Source organism: Kryptolebias marmoratus, linkage group LG24, assembly GCF_001649575.2.
Source record: "Kryptolebias marmoratus isolate JLee-2015 linkage group LG24, ASM164957v2, whole genome shotgun sequence".
Classification (NCBI taxonomy): Eukaryota; Metazoa; Chordata; class Actinopteri; order Cyprinodontiformes; family Rivulidae; genus Kryptolebias; species Kryptolebias marmoratus.
In genome coordinates, this window is record NC_051453.1 from 7,659,793 (window position 1) to 7,683,173 (window position 23,381).

Genomic DNA, 23,381 nt, shown 5'->3' on the forward strand with positions numbered 1-23,381 from the left:
TTGGCCATTGTGGTTATGACTGAAGTGAGAGAATTTCCTGAATAAAGATGTAGGATTTGTAAGTGTGATGCTCAGTTTAAGCATCACACTTTGAAAACAGTTTGAAAATACTAGAATGTGGGACAAAGATGTGCTGACAGTCTTGGTTAAAATAATAAAATAAAGTGGAAATATAAGAGACTACAAAGAGTGCAGGAAAATACGTTCCTCCTCAGCTTGCAGATAGTTTCCATAACTGGGTCAAATAAAGCTGTTCATATGTAGAGCAATAGAAAACCATGCATATTTTTCCATCTACTTTATTCTCTTTACACAATCGTGTGAGGTGAGAGCTTTTTTAAACATATAAATTCAATACAGTCTTAAAAGTCACACTGCACAGTAGTGTCAAACTTGTAAATTAAATTCTTTACAGCACTTTTAGGAATAATGTATGCTTCACTCTTTAGCAATAATTCCTTTACTCTTTAAGAACAATTTATATTTCAACCATAGGGAAAGATTGAGCAGTTAATCCAACATTTGGCCAAATACTGGGAGTGTAATCTCAGGCGGAGAGGGTAAGGAGGAGGCCCATTAGAAGAAGGAGCAGGCTGGGGTAAAATGCTCCTGCATGGTCAGGTAGTGCGCAGTTTTCATAGGGTTCTATGCAGGCAGCATAAGCCATGACATGTGCAATGTAGCTCTGTTCCTGAACTCCGTGAAAAAGGTGTGACATCGGTCCTTTGGCGAAGATAGCCACATCCTCTATACCATGGGTTTCTGAGTCAAGGGGGACAGGAGCCTGCTGAAGGTAGTCATTTGTTGCTGTTGGAAAATGAGATGTGAAAATGAGGAACACATTTATTTGATTTATCAGAGATTTTTTGCAGACAAACAAATACATTAAAAACTAGAAGCACTCGGAGAGGGCAAACTTCCGCCAAGGCGGGGTCATTAAAAAATAATTTGTTTACTTTCAACGTTATCTTGAAAGTAAACAAGAAACAGAAAGAAGAAAATCTTGGAGTTAGATTGGACTCTCAACTTACATTTGAAAATCACATTAAGCATCTGTTTAAAATCTGTTTCTTTCATCTTCGTAATATCTCCAAAATTCGTCTGTTTCTTTCTTTTTCTGATGCTGAGACTCTCGTTCATGCATTTGTCTCCTCCAGGCTCGATTATTGCAACTCTCTGTTTGTTGGAATCCATAAAAAACATCTTCAGAAGCTCCAATACATTCAAAACAGTGCAGCCAGGATTCTTTTGAGGGCCCGCAAATCTGCCCATATTACACCTCTCCTGCATGATCTTCACTGGCTTCCTATCAACTGCAGGATTCAGTACAAAATCGCGCTCATCACCCATCAGTGTTTAAATGGGACCTCACCGGATTATTTGAAGGACCTTCTCATTCCTCATTCATCCACCAGATCTCTACGATCACAAGACTGTAACTTCCTTCACCTTCCTCGCTCCAGATTGAGGTCCATGGGAGATCGGGCTTTCGCTGTCGCTGCCCCCCGGCTCTGGAACTCTCTCCCAGATTATTTGAGAGCTCCCCAACCATTGATTGATTTTAAAAGAGGCTTGAAGACTTTTTTATTTAAGCAAGCCTATTCTGCTTCTACATGTTTTTTATGATGTTGTTTTTATCTCTGATTTTTTATCTTTGATTTTAATTGCACTGTGTAGCACTTTGAGATTTTTGTTAATGAAAAGTGCGGTATAAATTGGATTTATTATTATTATTATTATTATTAAACAATCTGCCACAGACATGGCCCTAAGAGCTTTTGTGGTCCTTTATGACATGACATTACTTTGGGGTGGTGTGTGCAGAAGGTGTCCTGTTGGGCCATTAGATGGAGCTGTTACATTATGACTTCCTTACAAAGAAAATCAGCATACACTTACATGAAATTGACTCATTCATATCAGGACGCGTTCCATTGGCGATCTGATATCCTGGTCCGTTTCCATACACAGCAGTGGTAAAGTGCTTTCTGTCTTCAGCCAATCCACGAGACACCCCTAAGAATCACAGAACACACGGGTGCTCAGTTCAAAATCTCATGACATTAAATTACTTTCTTTCACATGCTTTCTCTGCAGTCAGCCAAAATCAGTTTTCTCAAAGTGTATTTTACCAAAAACAGAGTTTCCTCTGGCAGAATGTCCTCCAAAAGCAAAGACATGAGAGTGGTCAGCAGTGACAACAGACAGCGTGTCCAGTTCACTGGTGAGTTCAGCTGCTCTCCCAATTGCGTTGTCAAACTCTACAGCTTCATGTAGAGCCTTTTTGGCATTCCCAGCATGGTGACCATGATCAATCCTACCCCTTAAAGTCCAACAACAGGGACACAGACAAAAAGGCATCACAAACACTCCTTTTCAGAAAAAAAACAACTTATTTTTGTGTAAAAGAACTGATTAGGTTCCTTAGCAAAACTACTAAAATTCTAACTTAAAAGTAATTTTTAAAGGAGTGCTGTGTTCAACTTAAAAGTGTAAAATATTTGATGTAAAGTTAAATCAAATAATAAGACATAAAAAATGTAGCACTCAGAGGACAAAACTGCTACAACCAAGGAATACCACGTGAAACACCAGCAGCATTTTATATTTTCACAAAATCTAAACCAGCACAAAACCAAACAAACAAAACAAAAAAAGGCAAGGATCGTGTGTGTAGAGATAAACTTATCTTCCACAAACAGGAAAAATCCCTTAGGATTCTTGCTAAGAATCCTAATTGCCTTTTCTGTCATCTCTGTAAGCGAAGGGTCCATGGACGGATCACGCTCCAACTCATAGCGGCAGTCTTTGAGCTCAAAGAGACCTAAATGCAAGAAAAGATTTACAAGCCCAAGTGTTAAATTTTGTAATTTCAGTTTTCTGTGTGTGAACTTGTTGGTTAGAAGATAACAAAACCACTTTTTCTTACCCAGCAGGAAGTCTGTATGTTGAGGATTAACAGCATCAAATTCATTTTTGTTCCAAACATATTTAGCTTTCTGTAGTCCATGAACAGCAACAAACAGGCAAAAATTTGAAAATATGCTCATGTACAGTATTCAATCAAGAAAAGTTGAAGTAGAAGAGATATTAACATTAACTTAAACTCTAAATAGGAATATGCATGCAAATGCATTTACCGTTTTGTTTTTTGCCCACTCTACAACAAGATTTTGTCCATCATTTCGATCTCCTGTCTTATCTGGATATTCTGGGTCTTTTATGGTTTTGGGAAACATATACTGACGACCTCCACCAAGAATGACCTGTTTGGAAACAGACGGGAAAAGTTTTCTTCTCATCTCATATGTACACTATCCTTTTGCATTTACACCATGTTTGTGTGAAAGACTGTCCTCCAACGAACATAAACAAAATGAAGAACTAAAAATCAAGTACATAGAAGTTGTAGAAAACTACACAGTGGATTGGTTTGAATAACATTTTAAGTCTTACTGAGAAGGTTTCCTGACTTAAGACCAAAAAGCTATTTATATCAAAAGACTTACATCTATCTCCGTGTTGTGAACCAGTTGATAGGCGATGTCACGGCAGCCGTTTTGGGCAGCTTCAGAGGTGAGATCAGAGTCAGAATACCAGCCTCTGTCAGCAGAGTGCGCGTAGCTTGCTGCAGGAGAGGCATGCTGCACTCTTGTAGTTGTGACAATTCCAACTGATTTCCCTAAAACAAATATGACTTTCATTAAAATGGAAACAAAAAAAATATGTACCAACTAATTTGCAAAATGCCCATGGAGTCAATTTATTGTAAACGTTCAACGCCATCTGTGCTGTCATAGTATATGTTTTTCCCTGCAGAGGAACTACTCCTGATGAACAATCACAGAACAGTGGGGTTCAGGTATGTTGACAAAGCTTTGTCCATGGGGGGCCTACCTGCTTTCTTGGCGCGGTGCAGAACAGATGTAACCTCATTGCCACTAGCAGCTTTACAATTACTCCTTGGAGTGGCAGCAGAGACGCCCACAGTGCCATAGTTGGCTTTTACACCACATAAGTATGCTGTTGCTGTGCCAGCGCTGTCTGGCATCTGCTGATCTACGTTGTATGTCTGCAGGGACCAAACGTAGACAACCACAGCTGCATTATCATTTATTATCTAAAGTAATTGTCTTTTTATTAATACAAAGTGGCACAGACTTTCCAAAAAGGTACCATCATCAACTCTTACAAGCTTTGGAAATTTGAGATTTTTAACCCAGTTAGAATGGAGGTGCCCTCAAAGGCAGGGATTTGTGAAGACTTATAGTGATACCTTAAATTTTATATCTTAAATCTGTCTAGTTGCCTTGTTTGGTGTGATGCTTAATTTAAAGTGTTTGGTGAGAAACAATAGTTTCTTAGCGACTACAAAAACCATGTCCTCTCTTTGGTCACTGTTGCTTGTTTTATACTCAGTTGCATTAGATTCTCTATTTTTCATATCATATTGTCAGTTTTGCTTTCTGCAAAAAACCAGCCCAGGAAGTTTCTATAGTGGTCCAATTTGGTTCCTTGAATCTGAGTATCCTATAACCTATAACCTATAACATTTAAATGACATTGAATGACATATGATACTGAAACAGGAAAATCTTCAAGAATCTTTGCTGTCGAGTAAATAAATAAATAAAGCTAAAATTAGGATGTTTTTAAAAAATAGGCTTTTTTATGATTGGAAAAAGTAAGCTGTATTATAGTAAATTTTGTTGTCCTTCAGGTTTTTTGTAATTCTAGCAGGGAAGCAGTTTTTGGCAAGCTGTCAAACAAATTCTGTCAAGAGCTTCAGTTAAAAATCCAACTAATTGTATAATAATAATAATAACAGCAACAACAATAATAATAACAACAACTTGGATAAAAAAAACTCAAACTCATAGAACTGTGTGAAGGATCATCACAAAATTAAATATAATAAAAATTAAAAATAGTAAGACACCTTATTATTATTACCAAGGTTTCTTTCATTCTAACATGGTAATAGAATAACTGGTGTGTCCATCAACAAAAATTAAATAGTGTTACCAGAGTTTCTTATGACACACTGTGTGCTCTTCTCACAAGAATTAATGGTTACCACTGTTTAATGATTTTCTTCCCTGCATGTGTGGAATCATTAAGAGTTGAAGACATTTCTACTGAGCAATCTGAGGGGTTAAAGTGTGCTGACCTTTGACAATGCCAGGTGAGGGAAGGTATCCATGACTAAACTGCTCTCCTCTCCGGATTTTTTCCCCAACTGGCCTTTAAGGATCCTGGCAGCCGTCACTGTTGATACCCCCATACCTGAAAGGATATGGAAAGAAAAGTCACAACTATGTTAATGAGCTGAACCTCAAGATATTAATTAATATTGAGAAGTATTTGTCCATTAATCATTGTCAGAAGTTGTGCTGGTTTATATATATATATATATATATATATATATAACTTTGTATAAGTGTATGAAATAAGCTGAACAAATTATAAATTACTAAAACCTGGTCATGTTTAAGGACAAACCCCTTGATGATGTATAACCATCTGGTCATTTACACAAGAACTTTGATTTATTGTCATAAACATCATAAACATGTGGAATATGGGGTGATTAAATGTTACTGATTAATCCCCAACACTGATAAAACCTGAAACATGCTACATTCAGCATGTTTAGAGGGAGAGGATGCCTCCATAATTATCTCATAAATTTGTAATTTGTGCAGAGCACTGGTCAAATGAGGGTATTTTTGTTTGTTTTTCCTAATGTTTATCAAAGAAGTGTCTCTATTCCTTTTTTTTCTTTTTAATTCACTTTGTTTTTTCATGCTTCACCACTCTATAGATGCCTAATATTGGGGGTTAAATTGCTTCAGCCTTACACCTTTTTTTTCTGTGACTAAATGAACTGACGTAAACACTTGACAAGTGAAAGAAATTACTCTGATGATCGTACAGACTCACCATCCCCCAGGAAAAGAATGAGGTTTTTGGCTCGGTTCAGACTACGCTGAACATTCAGAGCAGAATGAAGAGCCTGCTTCCCTTTGTTGTTCCAGTAACTAGCATGGAGCTCTTCCTCTAAGAGCAAGACAAATGCATCAAGATGTTGACAACCAGATAGAACACATGCAGTGTACATGAGCCGTCCATGTGAGGGTAAAGAAAAGTAAAGTTCCCAGTCAGTTACATAAACAAATGTATAGTAGCAAGAACAATATAAGGAGTATTATTAGGAGCAAAAAAGAGAAGCAGTAAAAAATGGCAAATTAGAAGTTACATTTTTCACCACAGTCACTTAATAATATATATATATATATATAGATAGATAGATAGATAGATAGATAGATAGATAGATAGATAGATAGATAGATAGATAGATAGATAGATAGATAGATAGATAGATAGATAGATAGATAGATAGATAGATAGATAGATAGATAGATAGATAGATAGATAGATAGATAGATAGATAGATAGATATAGATATATATACACTATTTGTATTGTCTTAAAAATCTCCATACCATCTGAAAGAAGCAGTTATTGAACAAGATGAGGATTCTTACCTGATGCGCACGAAGTCCACTGTGCTGAGATAAAAATTAATAATCCAGTAAAAATGAGCTTATGTGTCTTTGCCATTGTGCTGCTTACATGTGAATCTACCAAACTGTACATGTCCACTTACCCGGGTACCATTTATAGCTGCAGCAGGAGCAAAGTGCACATAATCGTATAGGGCCAAATTATACACAACAAAGAAACACATGCACATTCAAACAGAATATGTGAAGATTTGAGCATAGATATTTCAAAATTTAGGCTCTAAGTTCTCAATGTGCTAATCCAATGCAATTTATGCAAATAATGGTGGCCTTTATGGTTAGTCGGCACTCAGTAGATGGCAAAATTTGCAGGCAGATGCCTCACACTCTTTGTTCATTAAAGTCCCAATGTTCTACTAACAACATTTAAATGTACTATATTCATGTTTTCCTTTGTAACTATATGTTAATTTTCATAAAAAGTGTATTTAGGACACTTGGAAGTCTAAAAAACATTAATTTTTCTGACACAAATGGATAACATGAGCATGTAAGATAGAATGTATTAATCATTAAACCTAAATATGATACAATAAACCTATTATCTGTTTTTATGTGCATGCATATCTGTTCTAGGGTTAGTGTTAGGGTTAACCATTATTAATCATTATGTTTTTACAGTTACTATGAAACACTGTAGTTTGGTAGGCTAATGATAAATGCTGTTTTGTACAGTTCTGAACTAGACAGCACTTTTACTGATCAATTCAGTTAATCTTCACCTGACTGAAACAAGATTTTTGTACTAAACAACTATTTCTGCGTGCGTCTTTCCATGAGATGATTTTCAGCAGTTCAGTTAGAAAACTTCAGCACTCTTGTACAGGTTTCTGTGTACTTCAAACAGGCAAGTGACGGATTTAGTTATTTTGTTTGGGGGTTTTTTTGTCTTTTTTTTAAAGCATTTAGAACTTCGCAGGTGTAGATTCTCGCTCGTCCAGGTTAAAGTTTGGTTTGCTCTGATGAAGTCATTTCATGTGGGAGGCTTTGAGAACAAAGAGAGTCCAAATGCCTTCAGTTCAAACCTTAAATTAAAATAATAATAATAATAATAAAGTATGACATTTGAAAGGCTGTCTTTTTAAACTGCCACGTTGCTTTCATTAGTTGCTTTGTGTACAAATGTGGTTCATGTGAAATTTTTTGTATTTTGTCACATGTGTATAGTTATAGTTGGACCATGACTGACCACGACTTGCCAAGTTTCCTCTTAAATCACAATCTAGACGTAATAGTAACACTTAGGAGGCCAAATGCTTGGCTTTGTTGTAATTATTACATTTGACAAAACTCCACTAAGCCCTGCTGAGTTTATTTTCCAACAGAAGGGAACAAACTTTAAGAAATGCATCAAAAATCAGACCCATTAATCCTATTCTAAACAGAGAAATCCAAAACTGGATGTTCCCTCGAGATATTAGATAAAAAAGAAGAGACTCAGTCAGAAAGCTAAATGTTTATACCTATAAACTTGAAAAAAAAAAAGAAGTATAAAAATACATTCAAATTACATTTAACTTACAAAATGTTTTCATTTACAATTTGAACACACATACAGTACATCAGACATTTCAGATTATGATAGATAGATTTAAAAACAAAGCAAAAAAACTGTTCTTTATTTGTGTAAGACAGAGAAAAAGAGCCTCTATGAACTTGAGAAAGGTCATTTAATAATATAGCAGAGACATAACAGTTCATAGGTCATGTTTACTTTACTATTATTGACTCAGTTTTTCCATTTGTAGTCATAGCCAAGCACCACTGTCCTGCCACAGAGTCCAAACACTGGACAGCGACTTTCCCCCAGCCTGCTTGTTTGCTTCAAGCTATTTTAGGCCAATGTTCAGTTTAATGTAGACAAAGTCAACTGCAACTTTGTGTATGTCTGTGACACCTCTGAGTAGGCTGTGCTAACAGTGACTTAATATAACTTAAGAAAAAAAGAACAACAATAAAAAGCTCACTAAATGGGGAAACGACAAGTTAGTGCAAGTTTGTTGTCTCATTAAAGTTGTTTAAAAGAAATAATCAGAGTTACTGGCTGTGTAATTCAAAAAATATGTTTTTTTTTTGTTTTGAAGAACTTCTCACAGGTGAATAACTGTTAATCTGTGAATGTTTGCATGTGTACTAACCATCAGTGCTTACCTTTTCAAACATGTTTAAGCTTACATTTAGCATTTATGTTGTTTTTTGGTAACGAATACAGTACTGTCAATGTTTATCCCTGCATTCTGGTTTGCCAGCCTGCACTCATCCAGTGCATGTGTGCACATACTATACAACAAATATTTACTGCATAGTCTGTGCTATTCCATGCATATAAAGTAACAGTATAAATGTGTGTTGAGGTGTGTGTGTTTGCTGGGGGGGCGGGGCGTCATCTAAAAAGCAAAAGCAGTCCAAGCATGCTAATTAGAAAGCCTAAATGTGTGTTCACACAGCTTGTTGCTGAGTGGCTGTGTGGGTGTGGGTGAGGGTGAGGAGGGCACTTTCTGTATGGCTCCAAACAGGCGGCGTAGGCCATGACGTGTGCTACGTAATTCTGCTCCTTCACCCCATGGAATAGGTGAGCCATCGGGCCTTTGGCGTAGATGGCTACATCCTCTCCTCCATGAGTCTCAGCATCCAACGGGACAGCAGCCTGCTGCATGTACACCTCATCATCTACAAAGAAGGACAGTTGAAGAACAGAGAGAAACTATAATACTAAAAAGAAAATGTCAGTATAAATAAGCCTTACTCAAAGACATCACCAATTTAATAGAATATTTAATAAGATATTTGAACTTTTGAACTGGATTGTATTACTACAAAAAAATGTGCCCTTTCTTTGCTACTTCCACTTTTTATGCTCTTTAATGTTACTACTCCAAATATTACACGATTACACAGATAACGTGATTACATTTCCCCCATGCATGTTTTTTTTTCTTTTTTCTTTTTGGTTGTTTGGCTCATAAGATTGTGTTTTACAGAACTGCAATTGACGTTCTTAAAACCTATTGAAGGTTTTTTTCTATAGATATTACAGAAAAAAGTGCTTGACTTTTTAGGAAAAACAAGCACAGCAAGTGAGATAAAGTGTTTTGAATTTATTGAGATAAAAACATGGCAATGTTTTCTGTGCTCTAGATAAAGAATATTTCCCGTGATGTTAGAAAATTGTTGCAAACGTGTCTTGGAAAGTTTTCCTCTCTAATGCTTTTACTTTGTAAATGTTGCAGTTGTTTTCTGGTCTCATATCATTCATCAGAGCACAGACGCCGACTTTTGCAGCGCTTTATGCCTCTCCAGATGGATACATTTTACAAAACAAATCCCTTAAAGTGCCAGATGGGTTGAGTGTATACTTATGAAATATAGCTTCCAGTTCCAAGACATAATGCCAATCCATTAAAAAAATGAGTTTAAAAAAGGTAATTCATGGACTTTTTTAAGAGCAGTTATTTTCAGCTTTTGGTATACCTAGTCATTCAATGTCTTTGCATTAATACTGGAAGGTGAATAATGAAAAACTAGAGGAAAAGGAAGTCCAGTTTTTCACAAAAAGACACAAATGCCTTCAAAAAGCAGTTGCATGAACCCAGTGGGTTTTTCTGGAGAAAACAAAACAAATGGCAGGACCGTGTCTCCCATAAACAACATGTTTCTTCTTTGCTGTCACAGACTAACAAAGGCATGAGTCAGCCATAACCACATCAGTTAAATCTGTCTGTATGCACATCAGCACGGAGGAGCTCATGCATCTGAAAAACATTAGTTTGTACTCACAGTAATTCAACATTGTGATGTTCTCTCTGGTTCCATTTATGTGCACATAACCAGGGCCGTTGGCGTAAAGGATGCTGGTGAAAGGCATTTCGTCATCGGCTTTCTTTGGCGCCAGACCTGAATAATGGTACGGGAATGTTAGTAATATAAGTCATGAGCAGGATTCTTACGTAAAGGCAAAAGATGCTAACAAGCAGTTAACATGAAAAATTTAACATTATAGCAAATTTTCTTATTTAGCTACACATTAGCTCAAATACACTTTGCGAGTCTGATTTTTTACTACTTTTACTTTGAACAGCATTAGTGTTTGTGTTTTGTATCATACCAAAGATGGGATTCCCTCGAGGTGTGTTACCACCAAAGGTAAAGACATGAGAGTGGTCAGCAGTCACCACGGTCAGGGTGTCAGACTCTCTGGTGAGTCGTGCAGCTTGCTGAATGGCATGATCAAACATCACAGCTTCAGTTAGGGCCAGTTTGGCAGTGCCGTCATGGTGGCCATGATCAATTCTCCCCCGTACAACAGCATAAAAAAACAGACCGTTACATAAAGCGCAAAACATCAGAGATCAGTACTCTTAGCAAATAGGTATGTTTTCCTTTTAAGGCTGTGCAAAAATACTTTTCAATACTCATCTTCTACAAACAAAAAGTATCCTTTTGGATTCTTCCTGAGGATTTGAATGGCTTTTTCTGTCATCTCCACAATGGATGGATCGCGCGTATCATTTCGAAAAACTTCGAACTTCATGTCCTTGGGCTCAAAAAGACCTGGAACCACAGAAAGAAAAATACTAGACTAAATATTAGGCTGCAGATAGCGCTGGGGAGCTACATAATCACAAATTACAAAAAGCATGAGAGCTCATAGAATTTAAAAACAGAAAAAATGCTTTAAACAGTAGAAATACAGTTGAAGAAGGAATAAATACTACGTATATCACTTGACAAGATGATAGCAGAATGATAAAGGCTGTATTGTGATTATATGTATCTTCAGAGTAAAGAACACATCTGTGAGTCTTTATCTCTCGTCTTTATAGTAGAGGTTGATAATACAGTTAATAGTAAATAAAGATAAAGCATTGTCATGACCTTTTGACTCATTTGTAAAGATGAAAGACAATCATCTCTCATTACTTTTAGTTTCTAACCCTATGATTTTTTAACAGATAAATATTGTTTTTTTTTTGTTGACAACTGTATACTCACCCATAAGACGGTCAGTAGTTTTAACATTTATCTCATCAAACTCCGTCTTGTGCCAAACATAGTGTGACTTTTTGTTCTGAAACACAAATAGAAAGTCACGTAAATCTGTCTATAGCAGAAATCTTAAAAATTATTATGTAATATTTCAGGATGAGGGTAAATAACCCCACCGGTTTGGCCTTCAGCCACACTTCAATGAGGTTTTTCTTGTCCTTGCGGCTCCCCTTCCGAGAGGTGGAGGTTGGATACTCGGGGTCTGGGGAGCCTTTGGGTGTCATGTACATCCTGCCTCCACCCAGAATCACCTTAAAAAGACATTGAAAAGAATATTGTTGTAGTGTTTGATGCCTGCAGTGAAACGATACATACAATTTCTGAGACAAGTGTAAAAGATGAGGTGTGATTTTAAAGGAAGAAAATGCATTATTTATTTATTTTTTCAGAACATAAATTAAGCTTTGCCCTAGGTGTGCCACTCTTGAGAGCAATAGTGTAGTGGGTTAAAATAAAGAAATGTGTGTTGCAATAAGCTGTGTGGTTCATGAAGTTAAAAAGCTGCTCCTCATCAATTGATAATTAGGTTATTTACAAATAGTTCTGCAACAATATGCTAATAAACCTCTGTGATTTATTTGATTGCAAATCATATGTATTCATATAACGGATTTATTAGCGTATTTCATGAATATTTTCTAGTATGTAATTTTATAAAATGCATTTTTAATGTAATGCATTAAATTTGATTGAAATTACAGTCTGCATCATTTTACCTGTTTGTTGTTGTTTTCTATAAATTAAATATGAAAAACACATTAAGTTGAAGCTTGATATAGTTTAGCGATGTTTTCTAAGCTGCCTTGCAATATAATTGTCCTTGAACAGTTATGTTACTTTAGAAATGTGAGTCATATTCTAATGAACAATCTCTACTGAGTAACTTACTGCAAGAATATATTGCAACACTCCTTATCAGCATAATAAAGGTAATAAAAAAACAGTGTGACAGGACATAAACTGTATTTCAATTGTGTGTTAAGCGACATATCTTTTGATATAAATGTCACTATAACTATATAATCAGAAAGCTTAGTTGTTGTGATCTAAAAATCTGCCCAACAATAATAGTTTTTTTTTTCATACATCAATGTCAAAGTTGGTGACCAGTTGAGTGGCGATATCAACACATCCGTGTGTGTGGGCGCTGGAGGGAAGATCTGCGTCACTGTACCAGCTGCGACTGACAGAGTGGGCATAGGCAGCAGCTGGAGAGGCATGCTGGACACGGGTGGTGGTCACTATTCCCACTGATTTACCTGGACAACACAGAGACACACTCACATAAGAGCCACAGCTTTTTGTCATACAGTACATACATATATATATATATATATATACATATATATATATATATATATATATATATATATGCTACATGTCTTGAAGCTCAGAAGGTTTATCCAATGCAAAAATCCTTGCAGGGAAATGACTATCACCACAGGCAGGATCACATGATTCAGTGTTTTCTGAACATTGAAACACAATTTGCAACACCATCCTTATCAGATGATTCTTTAGCTCCACACATTTTATGCTCATTATGTTTTAAGATAAGAATACAGTTTCAACTGGTTGAACTTTCCATCATTACTCAGCACGCCCATTGCTCTCAGTCATCACTCGTACTTACCCTGTGCTTTAGCACGCCGCAGCACTGAGTACACCTCGTTGCCAAAGGTGGTGTTGCACTCATAGGCCACTGCTTTAGCACTGAGTCCTATTGTCTTAGCATTGGCTTTCACCCCGCAGTGATAGGCTGTAGCTGTGCTGGCGCTGTCTGCTACCTGCTTATCCACGCTGTAGGTCTGGAAAAAGAACAAAAACACAGTTAATTATAAGACTGATAATAAAGATATGAAGGGTTCTGTCTCAGATTTCTTCACATTTTGCACATCCTTTGATTTGTTTTTTGCAACACCCATTTAAAAAAATGTTAGGGAAGTATGGAACAGAAAAAAACAAACCAATTGTTCCACCATTTATGCTCATCAAAAATATGCTTTGTCTCATCAACTTCATTTATTTGAAAATACTGTGCCATTTTTTTTCTTTGGCTGATTTTTCACTCATTTTCTGTTGAATTTATTCAGTATTCTAACCCAGAGCTTATTAATCCTTGTCCTAGAGGAACACTATCATGCAGGTTTTAGTCTTGACCTCTGCTCTTCAGCGGGTCTTTAAGTTCTGCAGAAGCCTGTTAATCAGTCGTTCATTCAAGTCAGATGTGACAAAGCAGCAAAACGTCGAAAATTTTGATCAGTACTTGAAGACATGCTGAAAAACAAGGGAACAACTAAAGCATGCAGGACAGAAGCCCTCAATGACCAGGATTAGGCACCACTGTTCTAGCCTAATAATTCTTAATAAGTAAAGCAGGTTTGATATTTCACTTCAAAGTATAAAGTCATGGCAATATACATAAATAGCACACTTTTTGAATACTTTTTGTGTGCCCTTTATTTGCACATGAAGCTTCTGGTGTGCTATTTTACTGCCTTAGTGTGGTTTGTAGTGTACTGCGTCAGTAGGTATGAGGATGGGGTAAAAGTACAAGGCAAGTGGCTGTTAAGATGTTCTGTCTTCACAGAGAATGGTTTCCAAGGTCTAGCTAACTAAAACACTATATAAAACTTTTTTTTTTAATAATGTATAAGCTCTGTCCTAATGACAGGTTGAGACACAAAGACCACAAATAATAAGTACAGACTCAGCCTCTTGACATCACTCAAGTAACAATAATTTAGGGCTTATGATTGCTCAGAAAGCTGCATGAGACCCTAAATCTATGTTCACTGTTTATATCTTATTGTCAGTAATTTAGATAAAGTATGGACTTTAATCAAATCTTTTAAGTCTTTTTTCACTCTGTGGTTTAGGACCGTAGGCTACAGGGGGATATTATGAAACAAGATGCAGCATGTTAGTGGAAAACAAGAGGAAAATGAACACGTAGAAAAACCTCTAATCCACTCGTCTTTAAGTTGGAGAGCTCATCTGGATAGCATCTTTCTGTCTTTTTCCCCTAACAACGTCTTTTTCCTGTGTGTTGCATTGTGGTAATTCGCCAAGTGACCATAAGCCACAGACTCGTTCAAAGATTTATATGCATATATAATAACAGTAGCATTTAATCCATTCATTCTGTTAGATGTTTGTACGATCTGAATGTAAAAAGTGCTCGGTTTCTGGAGAGGGGAATAGTGAAAAGTTATCATTAGTAAATATTTTAGTTTCTAAAAAAGGACTAGAACGGTGCCATTTGTATTTGTGTTTTCATTCAAGTTCACTGTTGCTACACATTTCCCCCACTGCTGCAATTTTCTTTTCTCTATTTTATCCTTTGTAGCTTGTTCCTTGGCGTTCACAAAGGCCTTCTTCCACCATTCTACCCTTCCATACCCAAAAATAATAATCTGAAACTGACTGCTCAGTCAGCTTCACTGGCCTGATTAAACACCTACTGCCACCCTGCATCAACTCTGTTTAAATTTGAGATTTAAAAAAGCACCAGTAGTGTTGTATCGTCACCTTGGAGAGGGCCACATATGGAAAGGTGTCCATGGCCAGCAGTGTTTCTTCCCCCAACCCACCCTCCATCTGACCTCGCAGGATTCGTGCAGCTGAAACTGTGGACACACCCATTCCTGCCAAGAAAAATCAGAGTCATTTACTTTCCCTAGCTTCTAATGTCAGTCTACTGCAAAATGAATCATGAATTTTGCAATTAATAATGTATTTTATCTCTTGGACTTTGTCCGTGGCTTTAAAAGTCTTAGTTGAAAAAAAATAACAGCTGTGATGAATTTAACTTAAAAAAATCACAGCCGTAAAACTGACAGACTCTTGTGCAAGGCAGACTGGAGAGATGCACAAAGAAAACTCAACACCGACCACCCACAAATGTGACTAAGTAAGCTTAATTTGAAACAGATACCGTAGTAGTTCACTGGAAAACAATTCTTTAATCTTTCTGCCTTTAAACAGCTTCTCCTAATGCCTCATTCGCTGTAAATATAACACTATAGAACTTTTATCTAATCCAGATGTAAACTGTCTCCCTCTGGGTGTCACTATTTCTACAGGCATTGCAGTGCAAGATGATACAAAACCTCCAAAATGACTTATTATTTCAAGGGTGATTTCAAGTGGTGATAGAAACAACGATGACAAAGGTGCACTGAAGACTTTATGGGGCAACTTTATTTTTAAGTTACTTAAAAGTTGAGAGATGCACAGCACAGGCAAAGCAGAAAATGTTTGCCAGGACTTTGATGGTGCTGTTGTTCTCACATTTAAAACACAGAACAGCCAATCAGCCGTTAATGGTACCAATAAATGAAGCAATGTGTCAACAAAGAAGATTTTCAACAACAACAAATAAAGTATTTTATGGCACATGTAATAAAAATGCATTACAAATCTTTCTAAGGAAGGCAACCAAATCAATAAATTTAGTGAGATTGCAATCTTATTGTGATGAGGGTGAATTTGTTTCAAAGAGAACAACCCCTTCAGCACTCAAATGCTTGGGTTGTATTTAAAATATTCAGAATAAAACTTATTTTCACCCAATTTTAAAGTCAGTGTCATACTGAATTCAAAACAGACACACTTTTCTCTCACTTAGTGCAACTTTATTGCTTGCAAAAGTGTCTTCTTTGTGCTACTACAAGTTAAAACTGCGAAAAAGATCATTGCAGTTTCTCCTCTTAGACATCGTGCAATCAAACATTTTCATGAAGTCAAAACTGGCTGCAGTGGTAAACACTTGCACCACAATTAAAGGCCTGACCTGACTCAAAAGAAAAGAATGTTCTCAAGCTTTATTTTAAAGTATTGTTTATGTTTTGATTAGTCAAATGTATTCTGACTAAATAACTGCATCAAACGTTATCTAATATAAATTGCAGAATGTTCATGTAACAATATATATATATTTTTAAAGCTGTTTAGAATACCTTGGAGGCTAGCTACATTTGCAAGGGAAACCTACATCAGCATGATGGATTAGTGGTTAACACTGTTGTCTCACAGCAAGAAGGTCCTGGGTTCAAGCCCCGGATTGTACCAGTGGTCTTTCTGTGTGGAGTTTGTGTGGGTTTTCTAAAAACATGCATGTTTTTGGGCTGCCTCCAGGCCTCCCTTGGAAAAGAGATCTGAGATCTCAATGGGATTTGCCTGGTTAAATAAATAAATGTCATGTACATAAATAAATTATATAACTGTACTTTAGTAGAAATGTTTTGTTATTGATAAATGTCTTCTGATTTAACAGATGACCATAACACCACCCTACATTTGTTATTTCATACTGTTTTTGGGATACCCTACCAGATGTCATTTTTTACAGCTTTATTCTTCCCACAGCCCATACCACTACCTAAGCATGTAAGCATAGCAAAAACCTTAAATACACTTGTCCTGCTTTGCATTCTGAACTGTTTGTACCATTAATGAAGAATGGTATTGCTTCAGCACTCACTATTATCAGGATGACTTCAAAACCTACCATCACCAAGAAAAAGGATGATGTTCTTAGCTCGGTGCTCTTGAGGTCGGAGTTTCAGTGCAGCATCCAGTGCCACCTTTGCTTGTGTGTCCCAGTAGGATGGCTCCTTCTCAAGTTCATGTAGCACTGATCCAAATAAACAAACACACAGACAGGGATGAATGAAGTGCATGCACATTGTGGATAAGTCCAAAACTTAGAAATTTTGATGGCAAAGATTAAACTCACTTGAAATCTACTACAAAAATGTTTGCACACTTCTATTTTAAGCCTTCACTGCCACTTTGACTTACATTTTACATTTAGATAAACAAGAACAGCAGTTACAAAGTGACATAACGTATCAAGACACTGACGTTTGTCAATTTATCCTTAGCTAAGTAAAAATTAGGAGCATTTTTTCAGAAAAAAAGGGGGGAAAATAGAGAGAAATGGAAAAACTGAAAAGACAAACATCCAAGTAAACATTTTGCAGTCACAGGTTGACACAGGCAAAAATATACTGACACAGGTTTTGCTCATCTGCAGAAACTTTCCATGCCATTCACAAACCTGAGTTGTGATCATGCATCAGTGCAGTTCAAGTTCTCCTCAGCAGTCTGTGCTTACACAGTCAGACTTTCCAGGTTGAGGTTACCTGCTGATGTACATTAGTCTGCCCACAAAGTGCTAATTATATCCCATCTTTGTTGTCTCCTCACCTTGGTTGTCCATAGTGGCCAGGCCTACAGCCATCAGGATGGGGCCCAGAAGGATAACCTGAAGACTTGTGGCACTGCAATATGCCATTTGCATCCTTTATCCACACAACCTGACGGCTGGAGAGGATGACCAGCTGCAGCAATGAGACCAAAAGGCAGAGGCACAGGCAGTGAGTGTGTGTGGCTGCTGAGACCTCCGGCCCAGCCTTTATAAAGCCCCGCTGGGGTGTGTAAAAAGGAAGGGCCTACGCCAGCTCCACAGGCTTAGAGCCACAAAAAAGGGGAGAGAGAATGTGAGGGAATCAGGAAGAACTGGGAGTGAGACAGAAAAAAAAAGGGATAAATTGGGACCACACAGGAGTCATGTGGCATCTGAGCCCCCCTACTCAATTTGATTTCCAAGAATGCACCAGTCATGTTTTATTGTTTTAGGGGGACATATTCATTTTAATCTCCCTACCTTTCCTGGCTCTCCCACTCTAAAAACCTAAATGGTTTTCTGATGTGGTGAATGCCTAATGTCTTATTATGCAGCCATCCCTCAAACAGGAAAAGAAAAATTGGCCAACCAATTTATGTTGGCATCAAATATGATACAAATCAGAACTGTGTGTCTTTCCACTTCTTGCCCCCATTCCCTGGAAAAACAATCCAAGTGCAGAAAAAGGAAAAAAGTCCAAACTCTTCTTGAGAATACCATCAGTTAGTCTTGATGTGCTCTGCTTTTTATGTCAGGAAAATGGTCATATTTCCATTTACCCCCACTTTGAATTTTTGTCTGTAAAGGACCCCAATAGTTTCTCTTGCCAACCCATCTTGGCTGTTTTTTTTTGTGGTAAATGATGCAGGACAGGCATTTTTCTTCTGTGAGGTAGTGGAGGCTGCCTGAGAAAATGAAAATGTCTTTTCTCCTCTACACAAACACAGTGGTTGATGTGTGAATCCAGGTGAGTTGGGCCAACCTTGCTCCACATGGCCTGAGGAATCAAATTCCCAGTGAACGCCTTTTTACTTTGTGACTGAATCTTGTTACAGTTCAGAGCTCTGGAGGATCTCTGCCTTTCTCCAACCGCTAACTTGCTGCCAGCAGGGGTTTCCAGTCAGTCACATGTACCTAATCAAGGCTGCAATAAAATCATAGATGCAATCTGGCTAGAGAGGCCTCACATGATGTGGAACTCAAAATACCGGCAGCAATGCACAAGAGCAGGAAAACTTGTATGGGCACGTCTGTCGGGTCATTTGTTGTGTGTTTGCCCCTGGGAGAAAGTCTAGTTTATGTTGTGAAAGTCTCCATGACAAATGTAAACTCATGGTGGCTTTTCCGGGGGTGGCTTTTCCCCACCAGGAACAGAGTACCTGGTGGGGATTCTCACTCATGTGGTGTGTTTAAGCAAATCTCATGTCCTGATACTAGAAATTTGTGTCCACAAGTCTCAAATATTTTGAATATTGTGGAAGAATCATTATTATCCATTATGGGAAGTTAAGCTGAGACTACTTGTGTTTGGGGTGGGGGTGGGAGTGCCAAAGAATTAGAGAGACCTGTCTATTATGTCTTGATGTTGTTGTAAGGCGTGGAAAAGAAGGCGAACCCGGAGTGCAGACTCTTCTTAAAAAAAACTTTATTAACGTAAAATAAACACAAAATCAAAACGGCTGACGAGGCAGCAAACGAACTAAATACAAAACAAACTAAAGGAGCGACAAGGCAAGGAACATGAATGTAGCATGGACGGGGAAACAAGAGCAATGAATCAGCGGAGTAGTGATGAAATTGACCGGGTTTTAAACACTGGGGATAATCAGGTGAAGTGGGCACAGGTGAGTAACGAAGATTGACGACAGGTGGAGATGGGCGTGACAGGAAAGCAGGAGCAGACTGAGGGCAAGTAGGAAAAGTGAAACAAAGACAGGAACAGAACAAAAACTAAGAACAAACTCAAAAATACTAGAAATCATGACAGATGTTTGAACCTTTGTGTGCTTTTACCTTCCAAGTCCGGAGCAATGCACATCTTTTTCAGGATACATAAGCTAGTATGCCATTGTTTTAAATAGATACCATAGTCATCAGTTTGCAATAAATGCAGAAGGTTTGGCTGATTTTTATTTCTTGTTTGTTTTTTTAAAAGATGAGAAATAAAACCGTCAGCTTTTTAAAGTTGTTTTTCAACAAATCATCAAATCACAAATAGCTAAAATTGCAAAACAAGCCTTTATATTTGGCTAAGCATGTCTTTAATCCACCTATTGCTTTAAATATAGTAGATCTCATGTCTTTGCGTTGTTGGTTTTATTGGGAATGAACATATGCTAGAACTCTCTCATTTACTCTTAAAATGAATTACAAATGTTACAGTCTCCTCCCCTCCTCCCTTCATGTGACATGCAGAGCTCATTGAACCTATGGATTGTGTAAATTACAGTGGTTAGCTAGATTTTGCGTTTAGATTACAGCTCATGCAGGCAAATGTTTAGGTTCAGGTTGTCAAAGTGAGGTTATGCATGTGGGTGAGGCCAGACCACACAGCTTTCAAAGAAAGATCTGAATCCTTTCTACCCCTGACTTTTAAAAGACATCTTGCAAAATACATTTTTTAAATGACAAGGACAAAGGAAATTTAGCCCAAGCCAGGGATAATGATGGCAAAATCTGTAGATACTTTATGAGTATATTTAGCAAAAAGAAAACAGGAAGTCCTGAGTATAAAACAGGGGGAAAAAATACATTTGCAATGATGGTTGTAATCTGTTCTGGCCTTTTCACAAAAATACTCTCAGACTAACATCCATATAACAGATGAAGAATATATTTAGCTCAACTTAAGTAGGGATCATAAATAATGTAACTGATATTTATAAGAAATGCTGGTGACTGAGAACTCAGATTATTTTGACAGTCGGTCATAAAAGTTTTACGGGCGACATTAGCTCAGACAGAGGAACATTTCAAGGTAAAGAGCAATGAGACCCAGATTCAAGCTAAAGACAAAAACCACAGCAAGTAGATTGCTGAACAGAGACTTACAGATAAAGTAGCTTCACCAAAATATGAAGCTAGTGTGTTTGTATTTTTATGTATTCAATAAGGTAAATTGCAAAGACTGATTTATAAAGAACTGATCATATGAGCATGAGAAAAAGAAAGAGAAAAACTGCTAAAACGAACACACAAACAAACAAAATAATTTTTCTCACACCCACGGTACGGAGTCATGTGGGACTCAGGAGGTTGTAACAAACTGAGGTGATCCAGGGCAAAGCCAAGTAATAAACGCTTAAAAAGTTTTAGAAAAAAATGTGCCTGAAGGGATGATGTTAACATGATAACTACAATTTGCTGGGGTTTCATTTAAAACACTCAATTTCTGAACGTCTGCAATTCTCATTATCATTCTGATTTACCAGAATACACAATTCATTTTGACCAGAAGTGATGCATGTCTGGTATCACATTTCAAGTCAGCACGCTGACATTACACGCTGGCTCAGCATTTTCCCTACTCATTCACTGGAACTGTGCTCCTTCTTTTCTGTTAGTTTTCATCTCTCATATCTTGCGGTTCTTACACTGGTTTTATTGTGAATGATTTCACAAGAAGGAGCATCGACAGCAATTCATGGCTAAAGATGGAAATGTGACTCATATCCTTGTATAAACTCCCACAATAACAAAAATAGTGAAAAAAATAGTAAAAACAATGGTGATGATATACGCAGTCCATCAGTTTGCTCTCACTGGCATTTTAAGCTGTGAACTGACGCTGATCTCTTGTACATCTGATAAAACCAGGCATACCTCTGAGCATATGTGTGTGTCGTTATGATTTAAAATATGGCAGAGCAAAAGTTGGACAAATGCACAGGGTCTGTTTACACCATCTTAACTCTTGGATCATCCGATTATAAGAGACTGTCACCTGCAGGATGGTGCAAATTGAAAATGCCAAAAAAAAACAGGTCAATTGGGACACAATATGTTATTTCCATGATGAATGGTATAATTATATTAAAAATAATATGTATAAATAACTTAAAACAAACATTTTCAGAATTATTGTGTGATGGTGACATTTCAAGTGCTAATGCTTGCCTTCAAATAATGAAATAACAACAAATACCCCCTTTAGGGTACTTAAAAACTAGGCATTTATCAAAAATTTCTTTGGAGCATAAAGTTGTTTTGAATAGCTTACTCTGACAAAATAAGTTACTCCTGAAAGTTTCTACTGCCTTTCCTTAATTAGACATCTCTAAAGCCTAACAATGAAGTTTAAACTATTTGGATACTCTGTGACTATTTTTTGCAAACATCCAGTCCTCGCCACAGAGCGTTGTCAGAAAAGGGCATTAACGTGACAATGAGAGCTGACAAAGTTGGCTGGCAAACTGGTTCATTTCAGCAACATTACACAATGAAATGTTCCCATTTCAAGTTTGGAGGAAATCAGTGGAGCAGAGTTAATTGAACACACACTAATATTGCATTTTTTGTAATATTTTCAGGCAGTGATTCTGTTCACCTCTAAAGCTCTGCTGTGTAGATTGTCAGACTTGGTTGATAACAAACACTGAAACTGACTGAAGTGAAATAAATCAGAGCAGAGATTGATACATGTAAGTTTTTAGCGACTTGTCAGCTGCTGAAAATAACTGATAAATCACCGACATAGGTTGTTTAAAATATTTAAAAAAAATTAAGAACAAAACCTGGAAAATTAGGATGTATTTGCTCCACTGCTCAGAAATCTACAGATGCATGTTGAACAAAAGTGCAGTTTGCGCAAACGTACAACAGGGCTGGTTCACGGTTTTATAGAGCATTTAAGCCAAATTTGATCTGGGGCCCCAGTTCTTTGCTAAACCCATCCATTTCCAAACAAAGCAGAATTAAACAAGATGTGGGCTTTTCTGCAGACTAACTCATCTATAGTCCACTTGACCTGGTCCAAATCCACATAATATAAACAGAGCTGTCACCCAACCCATTTCACTGTGGCAGAGGCAGTAGTGTTGACTTACTGTACTCAACAAAAATATGTTTTTTTGTCAAGCTGCCAATCCTAGATCATTTAAAATGGCATCACTAGAAACAGTTATGTTAGAGCTACACCATCAATGCAGTTAAATTCAAAATAGTCTTGTATAAAGTCCACAGCAGCATGCACAAATTTAATGTTGTTGCTCATTCTGGGTACAGATGCAGCAGTTTGACATATCAGCATCATGTGATGAATATTTCTTGTTTTGTGGGGTTGTCTATGCACTACTATATGTATCTGACCAAGCCAACTATTGCATTGTACACACAGAGGTACAATGCATTTTGTGCAGGACTAAAGTTAAAGACACTTTGTTACATGTCATGATGACTAAAGTATAAAAAAATAACTAGAATAGAGATTAAAGTGATGTATTAGTGATGTATTTTATATTTTGACTTTCTGGCATTCCTTTGTCTGCTGCTCAGATAATCTAACAAATGTGCTGTATTATTTAATTGAAGTCATCATAGTGTCTCTTTTTCTAGTA

General features: G+C 37.1%; 2 protein-coding genes across 3 annotated transcripts; both read right to left on the minus strand.

Annotated features, from left to right (window-relative positions):
- Positions 1-283: 283 nt before the first annotated feature.
- alpi.2 (alkaline phosphatase, intestinal, tandem duplicate 2) lies at positions 284-6,675 on the minus strand. Its single transcript, XM_017413303.2, has 11 exons — positions 6,549-6,675; positions 5,944-6,060; positions 5,171-5,286; positions 3,898-4,072; positions 3,510-3,682; positions 3,141-3,266; positions 2,930-2,999; positions 2,690-2,824; positions 2,133-2,324; positions 1,900-2,016; positions 284-807 (listed from the first exon to the last, which is right to left on the minus strand). Exons 1-11 carry the CDS (start codon positions 6,658-6,660, stop codon positions 548-550), a joined length of 1,593 nt encoding a protein of 530 aa, XP_017268792.1. The 5' UTR covers positions 6,661-6,675; the 3' UTR covers positions 284-547.
- Positions 6,676-8,583: 1,908 nt separating this feature from the next.
- Positions 8,584-18,040, minus strand: alpi.1 (alkaline phosphatase, intestinal, tandem duplicate 1). Of its 2 annotated transcripts, none has more exons than XM_017413323.3 (11): positions 17,847-18,040; positions 17,146-17,271; positions 15,165-15,280; positions 13,267-13,441; positions 12,720-12,892; positions 11,750-11,884; positions 11,580-11,655; positions 11,004-11,138; positions 10,693-10,884; positions 10,365-10,481; positions 8,584-9,257 (listed from the first exon to the last, which is right to left on the minus strand). In XM_017413323.3, the coding sequence occupies exons 1-11, from the start codon at positions 17,938-17,940 to the stop codon at positions 8,971-8,973; spliced, it is 1,626 nt and encodes a 541-aa protein (XP_017268812.1). In that variant the 5' UTR covers positions 17,941-18,040; the 3' UTR covers positions 8,584-8,970. The 2 variants fall into 2 exon arrangements, with proteins under 2 accessions (XP_017268812.1, XP_017268813.1); XM_017413324.3 differs by lacking the exon at positions 17,847-18,040 and adding an exon at positions 17,698-17,815.
- Between the last annotated feature and the right edge of the window lie 5,341 nt (positions 18,041-23,381).